This window comes from Octodon degus, unplaced genomic scaffold (assembly GCF_000260255.1).
Source record: "Octodon degus isolate 3935 unplaced genomic scaffold, OctDeg1.0 scaffold00044, whole genome shotgun sequence".
Classification (NCBI taxonomy): Eukaryota; Metazoa; Chordata; class Mammalia; order Rodentia; family Octodontidae; genus Octodon; species Octodon degus.
In genome coordinates, this window is record NW_004524620.1 from 419,021 (window position 1) to 433,765 (window position 14,745).

A 14,745-nucleotide genomic window follows, 5' to 3' on the forward strand; every position below is an offset into this window, starting at 1 on the left:
CTTCTTTCTTCTTTCTTCTTTCTTCTCTCTTTTTTTTTCTTTTTTTGCGGAACCGGGGATTAAACTCAGACCCTTGCGCTTGCCCGGGAAGCACTTACTCTACTGAGCCATCTCCCTGGCCTTTTTTTCTTCTTACAGGGTCTCACTGTACTGGGTGGTGGGAGTATGGATGTTAAGTTATGATCAGGGTTTCTATAGACTTTTCAGTTCCCCACATAAACCCCTGAACCCTGCCAGGCCCTCTTGCTGGGCTGAAGCGCTAGGCTGTGATGGGTTCTTCTTGGATTTTCCATTTTTGCTGTGCAGATGGGTTAGGGTAGAGCTGAGGAGAAAACTTCTGGAACAGCAGGGCGTGGTGCTACTGTTCTCATCTGGACCTGATGCTGCTTATAACTTAATTCCTTCCTGTTTCTGGCACCTGTTCCCAAAAGTGTATCATTTTGTTAAGTGTCTTTTAGAGTCAAAGGTTTTTCTAGAAATGGTTTAAATTATGGTGATATTACATTGAGGGTTAAATAGGGGTAGGTGAAAGTTGTGAAAGGAAGATGGAAAATGAAGAGAAAGTAAAGGTTTATAAGGCTTCTTCAGATAAGTTATCCTTAGTTTAGCTTTTTTTTATGTGACTGGCTTGTTTTTGGCACACCAAAACGTCCAACACAGATTATGTTTGGGGAGAAAAATCATTCTTTTGTTGAAGATAAAATATTTCATACTAATTGGAAGTATGTGCTTTGGATCATGAGCTTGTACTAGGTTAGCAAGAATTTGGGCTTCATTTGGACAGAGGGAAACCGAGGATGACTGTCGCTCACCTTCTTTGGGCTTTGAACACAGCCCTTTGTCCTTTTCCTCCCGCTTTCACTTCTCAGGTTCCACTGGGGTTAGCAGAATGGCTTGTGGTAGAGCAGCAGGTTTAGAAACTTTAGAAAAGGAAGGAGCAGCTCTGCTCACAAGGGAGCTGCCAGGCATGTACACCTGTGCTGCTTCTGGCATTGTGCAACAAAATGAAAGTAATGAGAACTACAATTACAAGACACACCTGAGTCCAGAGCAGCCCCTCCCCTGTAGAATCATTAACAGAATTAGAGATGCTGATTCATTCAATCCTCTGATAATTTTCCTACTACTTATATTCGGAATTAAGTGAACTAGTTATTTCCAGTCATTTTTGCTCTCCTCTTTGTCATGACACACAAATTCAGCTTCTTGCTTGTTCTGGAAGTTGCAGTAATACATACACAGAATGGCACACGTTGAGTCACATGGTAGAAGCGAAGCCTGCATCGGTGGAGCTACTTTGCTTTGGGGCCAGCCCTGAGGAGCAGAGCCACCTGTGGGGTTCTTTGTTAATGCGCTGCTGACAGCACTTAATGGTTGGTCTTAGTGTAGGATTTGGGCAATGCGCAGTTCCAGTAATAGTGACTTTGGACTCAGATTATAGCATGTCTTGGTTTTTCTCTACAATTTTTAGGTTTAAACAGCATTTTTTTCCCCCTCGGTACCAGAAATCAAACCCAGGACTTGGTGCTTGCCAGGCAGGTGCTGGATTTATAAATTGTTTGGATTTCATTTTAATTTTTCCTTTTACTACTCCCCAAACCCTATTTTTATTTTAGTGTTTTGAGACAGTGTCTTGCTTTTTTTTTTTTTTTTTGTGGTACCAGGGATCAAGCTCAGGACCTTGCACTTCTAGGCAGACACTTCGATGCGGAGCTATCCCCCGGGCTGCCTTGTGGTCTTCAACTCTTGGACTCCAAGAGCTCCTCCCACCTCAGCCTCTTGAGTGTGGGAACATGGAAGGCACTGTGGTGCCCAGCTGGCTTTAGGTTTTACTTCTTGAGTGGGAGGTTTGCTAGTCTGATGGTGTCCATAAAGTCGTGACTGGCTTGACAGTGTCTCTATCTTCCTTTTGTGGCCGGCTCCGCCTGCCATCCCGCGTGGCATGTGGTGGTCCCTGCTCTTGCATATGCTTATCTAAGTAGGCGCTTTAGACTGCTGAGCTATCTCGCGAGCCCAGCAGTGTCTTTAAATGTGATGCTTGTACTGTGTATTGGAGGGAGACTGTGATACACATTTTTTGTATAAGAAAGGGGACCAGCTTGTCCCCAGTGGCATCTGGACAGAGACCGCTGAGGCTACAGTTGATGTACGTCTTACAGCTTTGTGACAGTCCAGAGAAAGGCTTCTTTTCCTCCTTGGGATCCTTCACCAGTGGGTGCATAGTGGTAGGTTGATGGTCACATAGCAACTTCCTCTAAGGTATGTGCTACATGAGCAGATGGAGCTTGGACTTTTCCTCGAGCGGTAGGAGCCAGCCTGGATTTGGGTGTGCTGTGATAAAAATTGTGAGTTCCATTTTGGTATAATCAGTAACATAAACTTTAAGCAAAATAGATTTAATTTAAATTCATCATATATGTAAAGATACAACTCTGGAATTTTCTAAAGTCAAGTATGTTATTCTTGAGACTATTTCTTATGTAAGAAATCTGATGTTGTAATAGTTAAAATTGTAGTTTAAAAATAAGACTTTAAATTTTTTTTTTTTTTTAAATCTTTTTTTATTTATGGTACAGGATCTCACTATGGAGCTCAGACTTGTAGCGATCCTCCTGTTTTAGCCTGTCACTAGTACTGGAATTACAGGTCTACGGAGGCAGCAGGGCACGTGGTACTGGGGATCCAACCCAGGTCTTTATGCTTGCCTGACAGGTGCTTAGACCACCGAGCTAGCTCCCCAGCCCTCTCAAAAATAAGACTTTTTTAGTTGAGTAATCGGATGCACATGTGTAAACATTGTATTGTCTTCCTAGTGTGAGAACCTGAAAGAGTAAATATAGTAAAAGGGAAAGAAATGGAGCAAAAGGAGTAAACAATTGGGATGAGAGAAAGAAGAAAGAAAAGAATCATGTATGTATATGCACAGGATGGCTAGGATGATTGTACTACTATTTTCTATCTTTTTTTTAAGGTAGCAGTTAATGCTTCCAGTTTGTACTTTGACCAATTTTACATGCTTACATTTGGTAATCTGAACAATTACATTGAAGACAACACTGAGAAACATAACAACTGCTTTTGAATTCCTGTATTTTTTTCTGAAATTGTGTATCATTTCTAAAGTCTTATCTATTATTTTTCTCTTCTCTTTAAAAAAAAAAAAGACTTGTGTTAACTTTTGTTTTATACTTGTTTTGGTTTGTTTGGTGATGGGTAATAAACCCAGGACTGCTTTAGGTATGGCAGCACAATACTTTACCACTGAGCTGTACCTCCAGTTTCTAAATTTATAAGCTTTCAAAATGTGTATTCTAAAAAAAAAAAAAAAAACAAACCAAACAAACAAAATGCATATTCTGAGTTGTTTTTAAAAATTAATTTCATTGGTATTTGTTTTTAGTGCCGTTTTGGGGAATAGATACACCACGTGGCATGCTGTATTCCTCTTTGGTCTCCTGTCTTCTCTTCTTTCCCAACTCCAAGAAGTCTGCCTCCCTGCTTCCTGTCATCTCTTTTTTTTTATTTTACTTTTAAATTTATTTATATTGTGAGTTTCTCATATAAGTAAAACCATGTGATATTTAAACTCTGTGTCTAATTTTATTTCACTTTATGGTCTCATGATTCATCCATTTTATTATAATGTCTCAAATTCATCCTTTTTTATGACTGACATGTGTCACATTTTTTTCATTCACATGTTCATGACATTTAAACTGTTCCCATAGTTCAGCTATTGTGAATTGTGCTGCTGTAAACAAGAATACACATGTATCATTGTAATGTTGCTGTTTTTAACTCTTTGGGCAGAGGTATCCCTGGAATTTTAAAATGTTTAGTTTTTTGAGGAAACTCTGCACTGATTTCTATAGTGGTTGTACAGTACCAGTTTACATTAACAGAAACACTGTAGAAATGGAACTCAGAATTGTTTTGATCTACATTTCCCAAAAGGCTAAAGATGGTGAACATTTTTTAAATGTACTTCTTGGTCTTTTATACTTTTCTTTTGAGATACGCCTGTTCATTTGTCTCTTTCATTGGGTTGTTTACTTTTTGGACCTATGTTTTAAAGAACGCTTTTTTTTTTTTTTTTTTCTGTTTTGTAATTTGAGACAGGGTACAACTATGTAGTTCAGGCTGACTTTAAATGCACTGTGTAGCTGAGGGGCAGCCTAGAACTCAAGGTGAACCTCCTCCTTCCACCCTCGAGTGCAGGGATCACAGGCATGTGCCATCACGCCCAGCTTAATTTTTTGTTCTTTATTCTAGCTTTTAGTCCTCAATCAGGAGTAGTGAGCAAAATATTTTCCCTTTCTGTAGGTTGTCTTCCTCTCTTGTACAGAAGATTTTCAATTCAGTAGTGTTATTTCTTGTACAATTGCATTTCTGTATAGGATGACTGTACCTGTGCTGTGCTTGTGTCTTTCTGTTTTTTTTTTCTTCCAGCAGTTTCAGTGTCTAGGGCTTTTATCCATTTTGATACAAACTTTTGTGTAGGTGAAAGATACGGGCCTAGTTTCATTCTGCATGTGAATAATGAGTTTTCCCAGTGCCATTTGTTAAATAGGCTATTTTTTCTCCAGTGTATGTTTTTATCTCCTTTGTCAAAGATCAGATGACTAAAGATATATGGGATACTTGCTTTGTCTTCTATTCTGATGTTCTGTGTATCTATTTTTGTGCTAGTACCATGCTGTTTTTATTACTTTGATTTCATAGTATGCCTTGAAATGTGGGATTGTGATGCCTCCTACTTTGCTTTGCTCTTTTGGTTGGGGTGCTTTGGCTAACTCTGCATCTCTTGTGATTCTTCATAAATTTTAGGATTTTTTCCCCTACCTCTGTGAAGAATGTTATTGATATTTTGATTGGGCTCACATTAAATATATATATATATATATATATATTATATATAATATTGCAGTGTGACTATTTTGATGATATTAATACCACCTATTCAGAAGCAGGGGATATCCTTACATTAGTGAATGTCCTCTTTAATCTTTCTTCAGAATTCTGTAGTCTTCATTATAGAAGTCTTTCACTTCCTTTGTAAAGTTGATTTCTAGTATTTAATTTTTTTTGGAGGTACTTTGAATATGATTGTTTTCCTTCTCAGTGGGTTTATTATTGGTATAGGAGTGCTAGCTTCAGTTCTCCCTCTTTTCCCCTTTCCTCCTCCCCTGGGTTTTGCTATATAGTTTATAGCTGACCTTGAGCTCACTGCGTAGCCCAGGCTGGCCTTGAACTCATGGTAATCTTCCTGCCTCAGCCTCCTGAGTGCTGCTGGGATTATAGTATGTACTACTGTGTCTGGCTGCTGTTGACTTTTGTGTGGTGATTTTATATTTTGCTACAGCTGAATTTATCAGCTTTAAGAAAATTCTGTTAGAGTTGTGTGGGTTTTCTATATAAAGGGTCATATCATCTGTAGATAGTTCTACTTCTTCCTTTGCTATTTATATTCCTTTTCTTTCTTTTCTTGCTTGATTGCCCTGGCTCAAGTTTCGAGAATTATATTGAAACAGTAGTGGAGAGAATGGACGTCCTTGTGTCGTTCTGGTTTTAGAGGGAACACTTTTAGTTTTTCCCTATCAGTATGATATTGGCTATGGGTTTGTCATATATAACTTTTATTTGAAGTAAGTTCTTTCTGTGTCTGTTTTCATCAGGGCCTTTTTTTTTTTTTTAAATCATCAGTGGTGGTGGATTTTGTTCAAGGCTTTTTGAGTCCATTGATGATCATGTGATTTTTATCCTTGATCCTATTTGTATGGTGAACTATATTTATTAATTTCCATATACCACATGGTACTATCTACAGTCTTTGGATGAGGCTGACTTACTTATGATGTATGATTCTTCTAATAATTTGTTGTATTCTGTTTGAAAGTATCTTACTGAGGACTTTCACATACATATTCATCAAGGATATGGACCTGTAGTCTTTTGTTATTGTTGAGTCCTTCTTTGGTTTTGGATCAGGGTAATGCTGGCTTGATAGAATGAGTTTGGCAGTGTTTCTTCCCTTTCAGTTCCATAAAAGTTCTTCTGAAATTTCAGCAGGGCACCCATCAGGTCCTGTTTTTTTCTTAGATGGTAGAGTTTTGTGTTTTCAGTTATTACCCTAGTAAAGGATTTTTTTTTTTTTTTAAGAATTGATAACTTTTTTTCTTAGTAAAAATACAAAACATAGTTTAAAAAATTGAAAAGAGACAGAATTTCATTAAACAAAATGATAGGAATTCAACAATGGTTGTTATGTTGCATATTGTTGTCTCAAACTAGTTGTTTAGATTACCAGATATAAGCCTGTAAGATTGGTCAAAAAAGGTATAAAACATTGAAAAGGAAAGAGAAAAAAATTAAGCATTAACTGCTCCTTTCAATAGATCAGTATTCTAGGTTCAAATTTGGTAAGTCATTTGTGTCAAGAAATTTATCCATTTCTTTAAGATTCTCTGATTTATTGGAATATAAATTTTCAAAATAGTTTCTTTTAATCCTTTGAATTTCAGCGTTTTGTAATTCTACATTTTCCATTTCCAGTCACACTGATTCTTTTCTTTCCTTCTTTTGATAAATTTAGAGAAAAAGAATCTACTTCTTTTATTGAGTTTTCAGAAGACTCTGTTTACAATATTTTGTACAGTATAAACAAAATTTCTTCTGTAATACTGCTACTTTTTTTTTTTTTTTTTTTTTGTACTGGGAATTGAACTTAGGACCTCACACTAGCCAGGCAAGCACAGTCCTGCTGAGCTATATCTGCAGCCCTCCATAATATGATAAACATATATTTAGTCAACTTTCTCATAGTTCAACAAGACCTTTGAATTAAATTTACATTTTGTCTTACATATTCCAAAATCCATTGATGTTGTTGGAATTTCAGACCTGCCTGATGCTATGATAGTTCTCTGAAGGATAATTTCTGACCAGTGTTCAAATTCCTAAATTTTGGTATTCAGCCATTTTTCTTGATCTTGCTGCCTTGATCTATAAATGCCAAACTGTTCAGTAAATTTATAATAAACATTCAAGAAGAAGGAAGACTTATTATTTGCCTGAAATCTTGGCTTGTGTTCATTTTATTAAAGGATATGCTTCCAAAATGCCCCCCGGCTTAGCTACTGAAATTCTCCTAAAGATCTTTGCCAGTGGTTCTGTGGTGTGTATCAGTGGTGCAAACCTGTGGCGTGAGCATCACTGTGTTTTTTGTTTGAGACAGAAGATGTTAATGTATGAGTTGTTTTTTCTAAACTGAAACCTCAGTATTCAGGTTTAATCTCAGTTTCTGCACTTTACAATAAGTAAGTGGGCTTGGGGCTCACTGTTCCTGGTGTGGTGCATTGTGAAGTCTTCTCACTTGGCAGCACAGGCTCCTTAAAGAACCGTGTCTTTGACAGATTCATTAATTGAGTTGGATTTTTTAGCCTGAGTTTCATCTCTGATCATTATAATTTTGTTCCTTATACAAATTTTGGGTTCAAATTGCTCTTATTTTTCTTGCATCTTTATGTTACTTACCTAGATCTGTTGTATTTTTCTAATGTGGGCACTCACTGCGGTAACTTCCCTGTTATGGCTGCTTTTATTGTATCTCACAGGACCTGGTATGCAGCATTGTGTAGTCATTTAATCACAGGAACTTAAAAACTTCTTCCCCTACACCTTCTATGACCCACTTATTGTTTAAGAATGTATCATGTTTTTAATTTCCATGTTTATGTAGTTTCTGTGATTACTTTTGCTCTTAATTTTTAGTTTTGTTCCATTATATCTGAGAGGATATAAGATATTTCAGTTATTTCATATTTAAAAATGTGGCCTAAAACACAATCTAGTTTGGAGAAAGTTTGATGGTTGCAGAGAATGATTATGGTGTTATTAAATGAAATATTCTGCAGATATTAAATCCATTTTTTCTGTCATGTAATTTAACGCTGGTGTTTCTTTTATTTGTAAGTTTTTTGGGAGTATGATTGACCTAACTGTTAGAAAGGATTAATAACCTCCACCCTCACTATTCTGTCAGGTTAGGGCTGGCCACATAGCTCAGCGGACTAAAGTACCTGCTTAGGTAGATGCAGGGACCAAGGTTGGATCCCTGGTCTACCATGCTGGCCTCATCCCAAGGGTGTGCTGAGACTGGGTGTGGTGGCACATGCTTGTAATCTTAGTGCTTGAGAGGCTGAAAACAGGAGGATCACTATGAGTCTGATCTGTGTAGTGAAACCCTGGAGACCATGTACTAAATACATAAAAACAAAACAAAAAAACTCCAAACTGTTCTGTCAGTTTCTGTAATTTTATGTTATTTCTGTTTTATGAAGTTGGATGCACCAACATTTGGTGCATGTATATTTAAAATTGTTATCTCTTAGTTGGATGTGGTGGTGCATGCCTGTAATCTCAGCATCAGGAAGCTGAGGGAGGACTGATCTGAGTTCCAGGCCAGCTTGTCTTACATAGTGAGACCTCCATCTCAAAAAACAAAACAGAATGGAGTTTTACTCAGCTATAAAGAAAGATAAACTCAATGCTTTTATAGATAAATGGATGCAACTACAGATCGTATGCAAAGTGAAATAAATCAGAATTGCATGTATAAACATTGCATTATTTCTGTAATGTTAGAAACTGAAAGTGAATAAGATCCAAAAGGTACAGTAGATATTGTGAAATGGAGAGAAACTGCTCAAAGGAAGAAAAACTGCTCAAAGGGGGGAAAGAAGAAAGAATGGGAAAAAAGATACATATAAAAACACACACATACATACACATAAGATAGCTAAGAAACACCAATAATGCAATAGTAAATTGGTCAAGAGACTTGGATAATTACTTCACAAAGAGGATGTCAGTAGAGTCAGTAATCATATGAACAGATTTCTTTAGGTACATGCAAATAAAATCCATATTTGGGCACAATTACTCACTGAAAAGGCTAAAATTAAAATGCTAGAGAGTATAAAGTGATGCCAAAGATGTGGAGGAACTTGCATTCTAGTGGGCTTGTGAATTGTTTTATGTGGTGGTTTATTGACCAGCTTAGCTTCCCCTGAGGCTGGGGCTGGTGCGGAATGTGGTGCTTGGGATTGAAGTGCAGTCCCCTGCACCTGCCTAAGCTTGCCTAAGCAGGTGCTTTAGACCACTGAGCTATCTCGCCAGCTCGGGATTGTGAATTGTTAGAGCCACTTTGGCAAAAATTTGTACTACCTATTAAATTTGAATTACATTACTTTTGCCCGAGTAATTTCATTGTTAGTGGTGTCTGTGTATTTGTTGTAATTTTAGAGAACCCTAGGTACATGCCCACTGGATGGTGTATGTTGCAATATCAGTATCACTGGGGGCCTGCCCATTAGCTCAGTTGTTTAAGTGCCTGCTTAAACGAAGCAGTCAGTCTCTGGGAGTGGTGGTTTGATTCCCAGATACTCAGGGCAACCCAGACCAGCGCTGGAGGCGATCTGGAGACACACACACACACACACACACACACTATATATATATATATATATATATATATTATCATTACTTGCAACAGTCAATAGGCCAGAGTTAATAAAGGCCACCAACTTATGAAAAGATTAATATTTACATGAGATAATACTGAATAGGACTGAAAATCCATGTACTTCACTACATTTAAATCTCATGAAATACTGAAGGAAATAAAGACAAATCTCAAAGAATGAATACTATTGATTGCATATTTATGCATTTAAAAATCTTTTATATAGGAGTACATAGCCACACACAAAACCAAAACTTAGTAATGAAATGGTTACCCTAAATACAATGATAGTGGTTGGCTCTGGACAACAGAAATGTATTTGGAAAATGGTACTTGGAAGGCTTTTGGAATTCTAGCAGTATTCTGCTTTTATAACCTGGACACTGAATACTCTGGTGTTTTCTTTCTGTAATTCACATAGTATATATGTGTTACATTTTCTGTATGAGTGTTGTATTTTTCAAGTTTTTTTCTAAATATTTGTCTTAACAAAATCAAAATAACTTCTAAGTTGGAAACATTTGAGCCATAAGTCATGACTGACTTCTAGCCTTTATTCTTTTTCATTTTAAGTCAGTGAGTATTATGACTGTTAAAATAGGATCTTTTCACTTTTAGTAATTAAAAACTACTAATTTCTACTGTGGGAAAAGTGTTGTGCTGAGCTCCTCATATTGGCATGGGAGAGGTGATAGGACGCATCTCTTTCCAGCACGTTTAGTGATTGATAGGCTCGTATTGGCCACTGTGGGAGTACGTAAGTCGTGGAAATGGAGCAAAGCTCAGAGTTTCACCCATCTTCTGAGAAATGGGTTCTTAAACATTTATCAGCACTCCACTATGCATATGTGCCACGTGTGCAAGAGCAGTGTTTCACCATGTTTTCTTATAAAGAAAAAATAGTTACAGCTACATAAATATTTGCCTATTTATTTATTTCATTAATGCAAATGAAAAGTTAATTTCAGATAAAATTCACTGAAATGAACTTAGAGGAAGAAGTTATATCTGTATGTAGAATATATATATATATATATATATATATATATATATGTGATATGTCTAATATAATTTTCTAGTGAAAGGCAGGGTAACAGTGGCTCAATGTGAGTTCTGATATTGTTTCAGTTTAAATTTCTGTTCAACTAGTCCTTAGCTATTTAAACTTAAGCAAATCATTCCTTGTCTTTAAATTTTATTACTAAAATGAAGCTGTTAACACAAGTACAGTACTGAACATAGTATTTTGCTGTTTAAAAAATTTTCTTATTGCAAATCTTTTATATATTTTTCATAAAGAGACAGATTCTTTAATTGCATTCTACTAGAATATAAGTGCTACATAACTACTTGGAATATCTTCAAGGTGATTTTTTATTATTTTATTTTTAGGTGATTCCTCCTAAGGAATGGAAGCCAAGGCAATGCTATGATGACATTGATAATTTGCTTATTCCAGCACCAATTCAGCAGATGGTCACAGGGCAGTCGGGGCTGTTCACTCAATACAACATCCAGAAAAAAGCCATGACCGTGAAGGAGTTCAGGCAACTGGCTAACAGTGGCAAGTGAGTAGATTCAACCTGCTATTTATGCATACTACAGATACATGTGTGATCATGATGAGGTGCTAAGAGTGAAAAACAGGGATCGCCTGTGTGTCTCTTTTCATTCTCATTCAGCGCTTTGCGTTTTGCTCTTTAGGTGGTTGCCTACTCACATTTAGTATGCAGCTAAATGAATTGTTCCACATTTTGTTATCTCATAGCTGTAAATGGGCCTTTCTATAATTGATGTGAGTTTTTGATTCTACACAATCATGTTTTTTAGGTAAATTTTTCTTCATGTGACACTGTGTAAGCCACACACACAGAACCCCCCCCCCCATTAGTAATTTTAAAATAAAATCTTGAATGAATTGGAAGGCCACCATTCTTAGTTATTATTGCTGTGTAGGAAATTATTGTACCTTTTAGCAGCTGAAACCTCATTTTATGGAGGTCAGGGCTTGGCGTGGCCTGGGTGGGTTGTTCTGGCTCACCGGCTTGTGCGGTTGTACTTAGGCTTGGCTTGGCTGCTGACATCTGCACGTCGGCCTGTCCAGGAGAGCTTTAGCAGTGCCCCCTTGTGAGACTGTTGGCTGGAGTCTTCAGTGTTTGGCACATGAACTGCTCTTCATGTTCCAGTAGCTGGTTTATTCTAGAGCAAATGGTCCAAGAAGAGTGCTATCAAGGTGGAAGTCCCAATATCTTCTCATATTTATTCCAAGACAGTTGCCAGGTGCAGCCTATGCTGAAGGGGAAGAGGAGGAAGTTTTTGCTGCTTGTGCTACTACTTTCTTCTTCCTTCCTTTTATGTCTTTATCCTGCCCTTCTCTTTTGTCTTTTGAGACGGGGTCTTATCAGACAGGGTCAATCTGGCCTTGTACTCACTTTGTAGCCCAGGTTGGCCTCAATCTTGTAGCAATCCTCGGGCCTCAGCTTCCTGAGTGGTGGCTTTACAGGCATGCGACCCTATGTCCAGCTGAAGTTCTGCTCCTTAAAGGATTATTGAAGAATTTCTGGCTATATTTAAAAATGATCTAGTACATATTCTGAATGTTAGTCCTCTGTCTGAATAATGGCTAGCAGAATTTATTCCCACTAGGTTTTCTCTTCACTCTGTTTGTCGTTTCCTTTGATGTACAGAAGCTTTTAACTTTGATTTGATCCTACTATTTATTCTTGGGATTATTTCTTATGCCATTGGGCTTCTCTTCAGAAAGTCCATGTCTATGCCTGTGTCTTTAGGAGTTTTACATATTGTATCTTTCAGCAGGTTGTTTCTGTTTTCACTGCTTGTGATAATTTGATTTTAGACATTATTCATTTCTTTAAATGTATTTAGAACAGGGTCTACAGGGTCTTACTACACAGATCGGACTCAGTGAGCCTCCTGTTTTCAACCTCCCAGACACTAAGATCACAGGTGTGCGCCACCATACCCAGTCTAATTTGCCATCTCAGCGTGCCCCCGAGGGTGGGGCTGTACTGCATGCCTGGAGATTGAACCCTAAGTCCTGTGCCTGCCTAAGCAGGCACTTTAGTCCATTGAGCTGTCTGGCTGGCCCTTTTAGACATCATATTGCAGTGATACATGCAAACCCATGTTTATAGCAACACAATTTTTTAATAGCTAAATCTTGGCAGCAGCCTATATGTCCATCAACGAATGAATGGATAAAACAGATACGGTATTTATATACAGTGGAGTACTATGCCATAAAAAGGATAAACTTGAGGCATTTATGGATAAATGGATTCACCTTGATATCATAATATTGAGTAAATAGATCAGTAAATAAATGTGAATTTAAATATTCTGTGGTTTTTCTTACATGAGAAACAATATAAATAAAGAGCAAAATGCAGGCTAGATAATAGGAAGTCAGATCTTTTTCAAATGAGAAGGAAAACAAGAGGTTGAGTTGGGGAAGGGAAGGAAGGGAAAAAATTGAAAAAATAGTATAGAAGAAAAAAAGAAATAGAGCTTTTTCAAATAGGGGAGCAAGAGTGGGAGGGAATAGGGAGGAATTGAAGGGGAAGGGGACAAAAAGAATTAAAATGTGGTATGTGCATGTACAAATTTCCCATGATAAATGTAATGTATTGAAACATGTACTAGTAAAGTACATAATAAAAATAAACAATAAAAAAATCATTACTTTTTAAAAACTAGTGCAGAGTCTACAGGGTCTCACTGTGCAGATCGGACTCATAATGATCCTCCTGTTTTCAGCCTCCCAAGTGCTGGGATTACAGGTGCGCCCCACCATGCCCAGTCTCAGTTGCCATCTCAGCGTGCCCCAAGTACACAGCTGTGGTCCCTGCATCTGCCTAAACAGGTGCTTTAGTCTGCTGGGCTGTGTGGCTGGCCCTCTAAAAAATCATTAATTTTGATATTGTAATTAAAGCCTTAGATAAAGACATTAGTCTCACGTAAGTCAGACAAAACCCAGCTGATCAAACACAGTATATTTGTCCATATTCTCCAGATGGATGTTAATGACGTGAAGTCTTGGTTGGATTTAGCTATCTTTTTTTTTGTGGGGGAGCAGTGTTTAGACAGGATCTTACTGTGTAGTAGAGGCTAGGTTTGAACTTGTTGAGTAACGGAGGTGGCCTCAAACTCCTGATCCTTGTGTCTCAGGCTCCTGAGGGCTGGAATTACACCACACCTGGTATAGCCACTAAACTTAAAAAGAAAAGAAAGACATCCTTATGGTAAACACATAGTGGTATGGAACTTGAAGAATCAGTGTTAAATTCCTACTGTAGAATAGTCTGGCTATTCCAAAAGAATGAAAGATTTTATATTTAATTTCACACCCCTTTGAATTTTTATTTATTTATTTATTTATTTATTTATTTTTTGCCGAACCATGGAATTGAACTCAGGCCCTTGCACTTGCCAGGGAAGTGCTTATTCTACTCAGCTATCTCCCTGGCCCTGAATGCCCTGAATGTTTTATTAGAAGGCAATGGAAGTCTGCTATTTTTTCATATCTCATCAGAATATGAAACTTTTTGGCTGGGAATGTAGTTCAGTGATAGAGAGCTTACCTAGCATGGGCAAGTCCTTGAAAGTGCAATATAATTGAAGCAAGAATACAGAGGAAGTTTTACCTGTGTTATACCCAGTATAACCTGTTTCCTATACTCTTGTCTGCTGTCCATCTCGTAGTACCCTTGTCTTGTGTTCATTGAGTGGAATTTCTTCTTGGTCACCTTGATATTTCCAGGGATAGTTTATACTTAAGAGTAATAAGATTTGGCTGGGGAGATAGCTCAGCAGTCTAAGTGCCTGCCTGGCAAGCGCAAGGACCTGGGTTTGATCCCTGGTACTGCATGCCCTGCTAGCCCTGCCCTGGGTGTGCTGAGTGGCCACCAAGACTGCATGTGGTGGGTGCACCCCTGTAATCCCAGCCCTGGGGAGGCTGAAAATTTACTGAATATAATGCTATGATAATGAGAAGTACCACAGGGAAGGTATAAAGTGTGGTTTTGAAGGAAGATAATTCTTTAGCAGCTGTTAAGGAATGAAGAAATTTCACTTTCTTATAATGTGCTATCCAAATGGATTTTTGAAGGATGGTCAGAATAGTTTTTTACCAGTTACAAAAGCAATACATTCATTTAAAAATTCGAAATTGTAGAAATACATTAAATATATATTAAATATAA

At 37.5% G+C, this 14,745-nt stretch overlaps 1 protein-coding gene across 5 annotated transcripts in view; it reads left to right on the forward strand.

The window, feature by feature from the left end:
* Positions 1-14,745, forward strand: part of Kdm4c (lysine demethylase 4C) — a 461,014-nt gene that overhangs the window by 26,678 nt on the left and 419,591 nt on the right. For 4 of the 5 annotated variants that reach the window (XM_004631706.2, XM_023715829.1, XM_023715827.1 and 1 more), the window contains exon 3: positions 10,916-11,091. The exons of the other annotated variant lie outside the window; for it this stretch is intronic. In XM_004631706.2, coding sequence (XP_004631763.1) covers positions 10,916-11,091 — 176 coding nt within the window. The remainder of the gene's footprint in view (positions 1-10,915; positions 11,092-14,745) is intronic. 5 annotated transcript variants of the gene reach the window in all.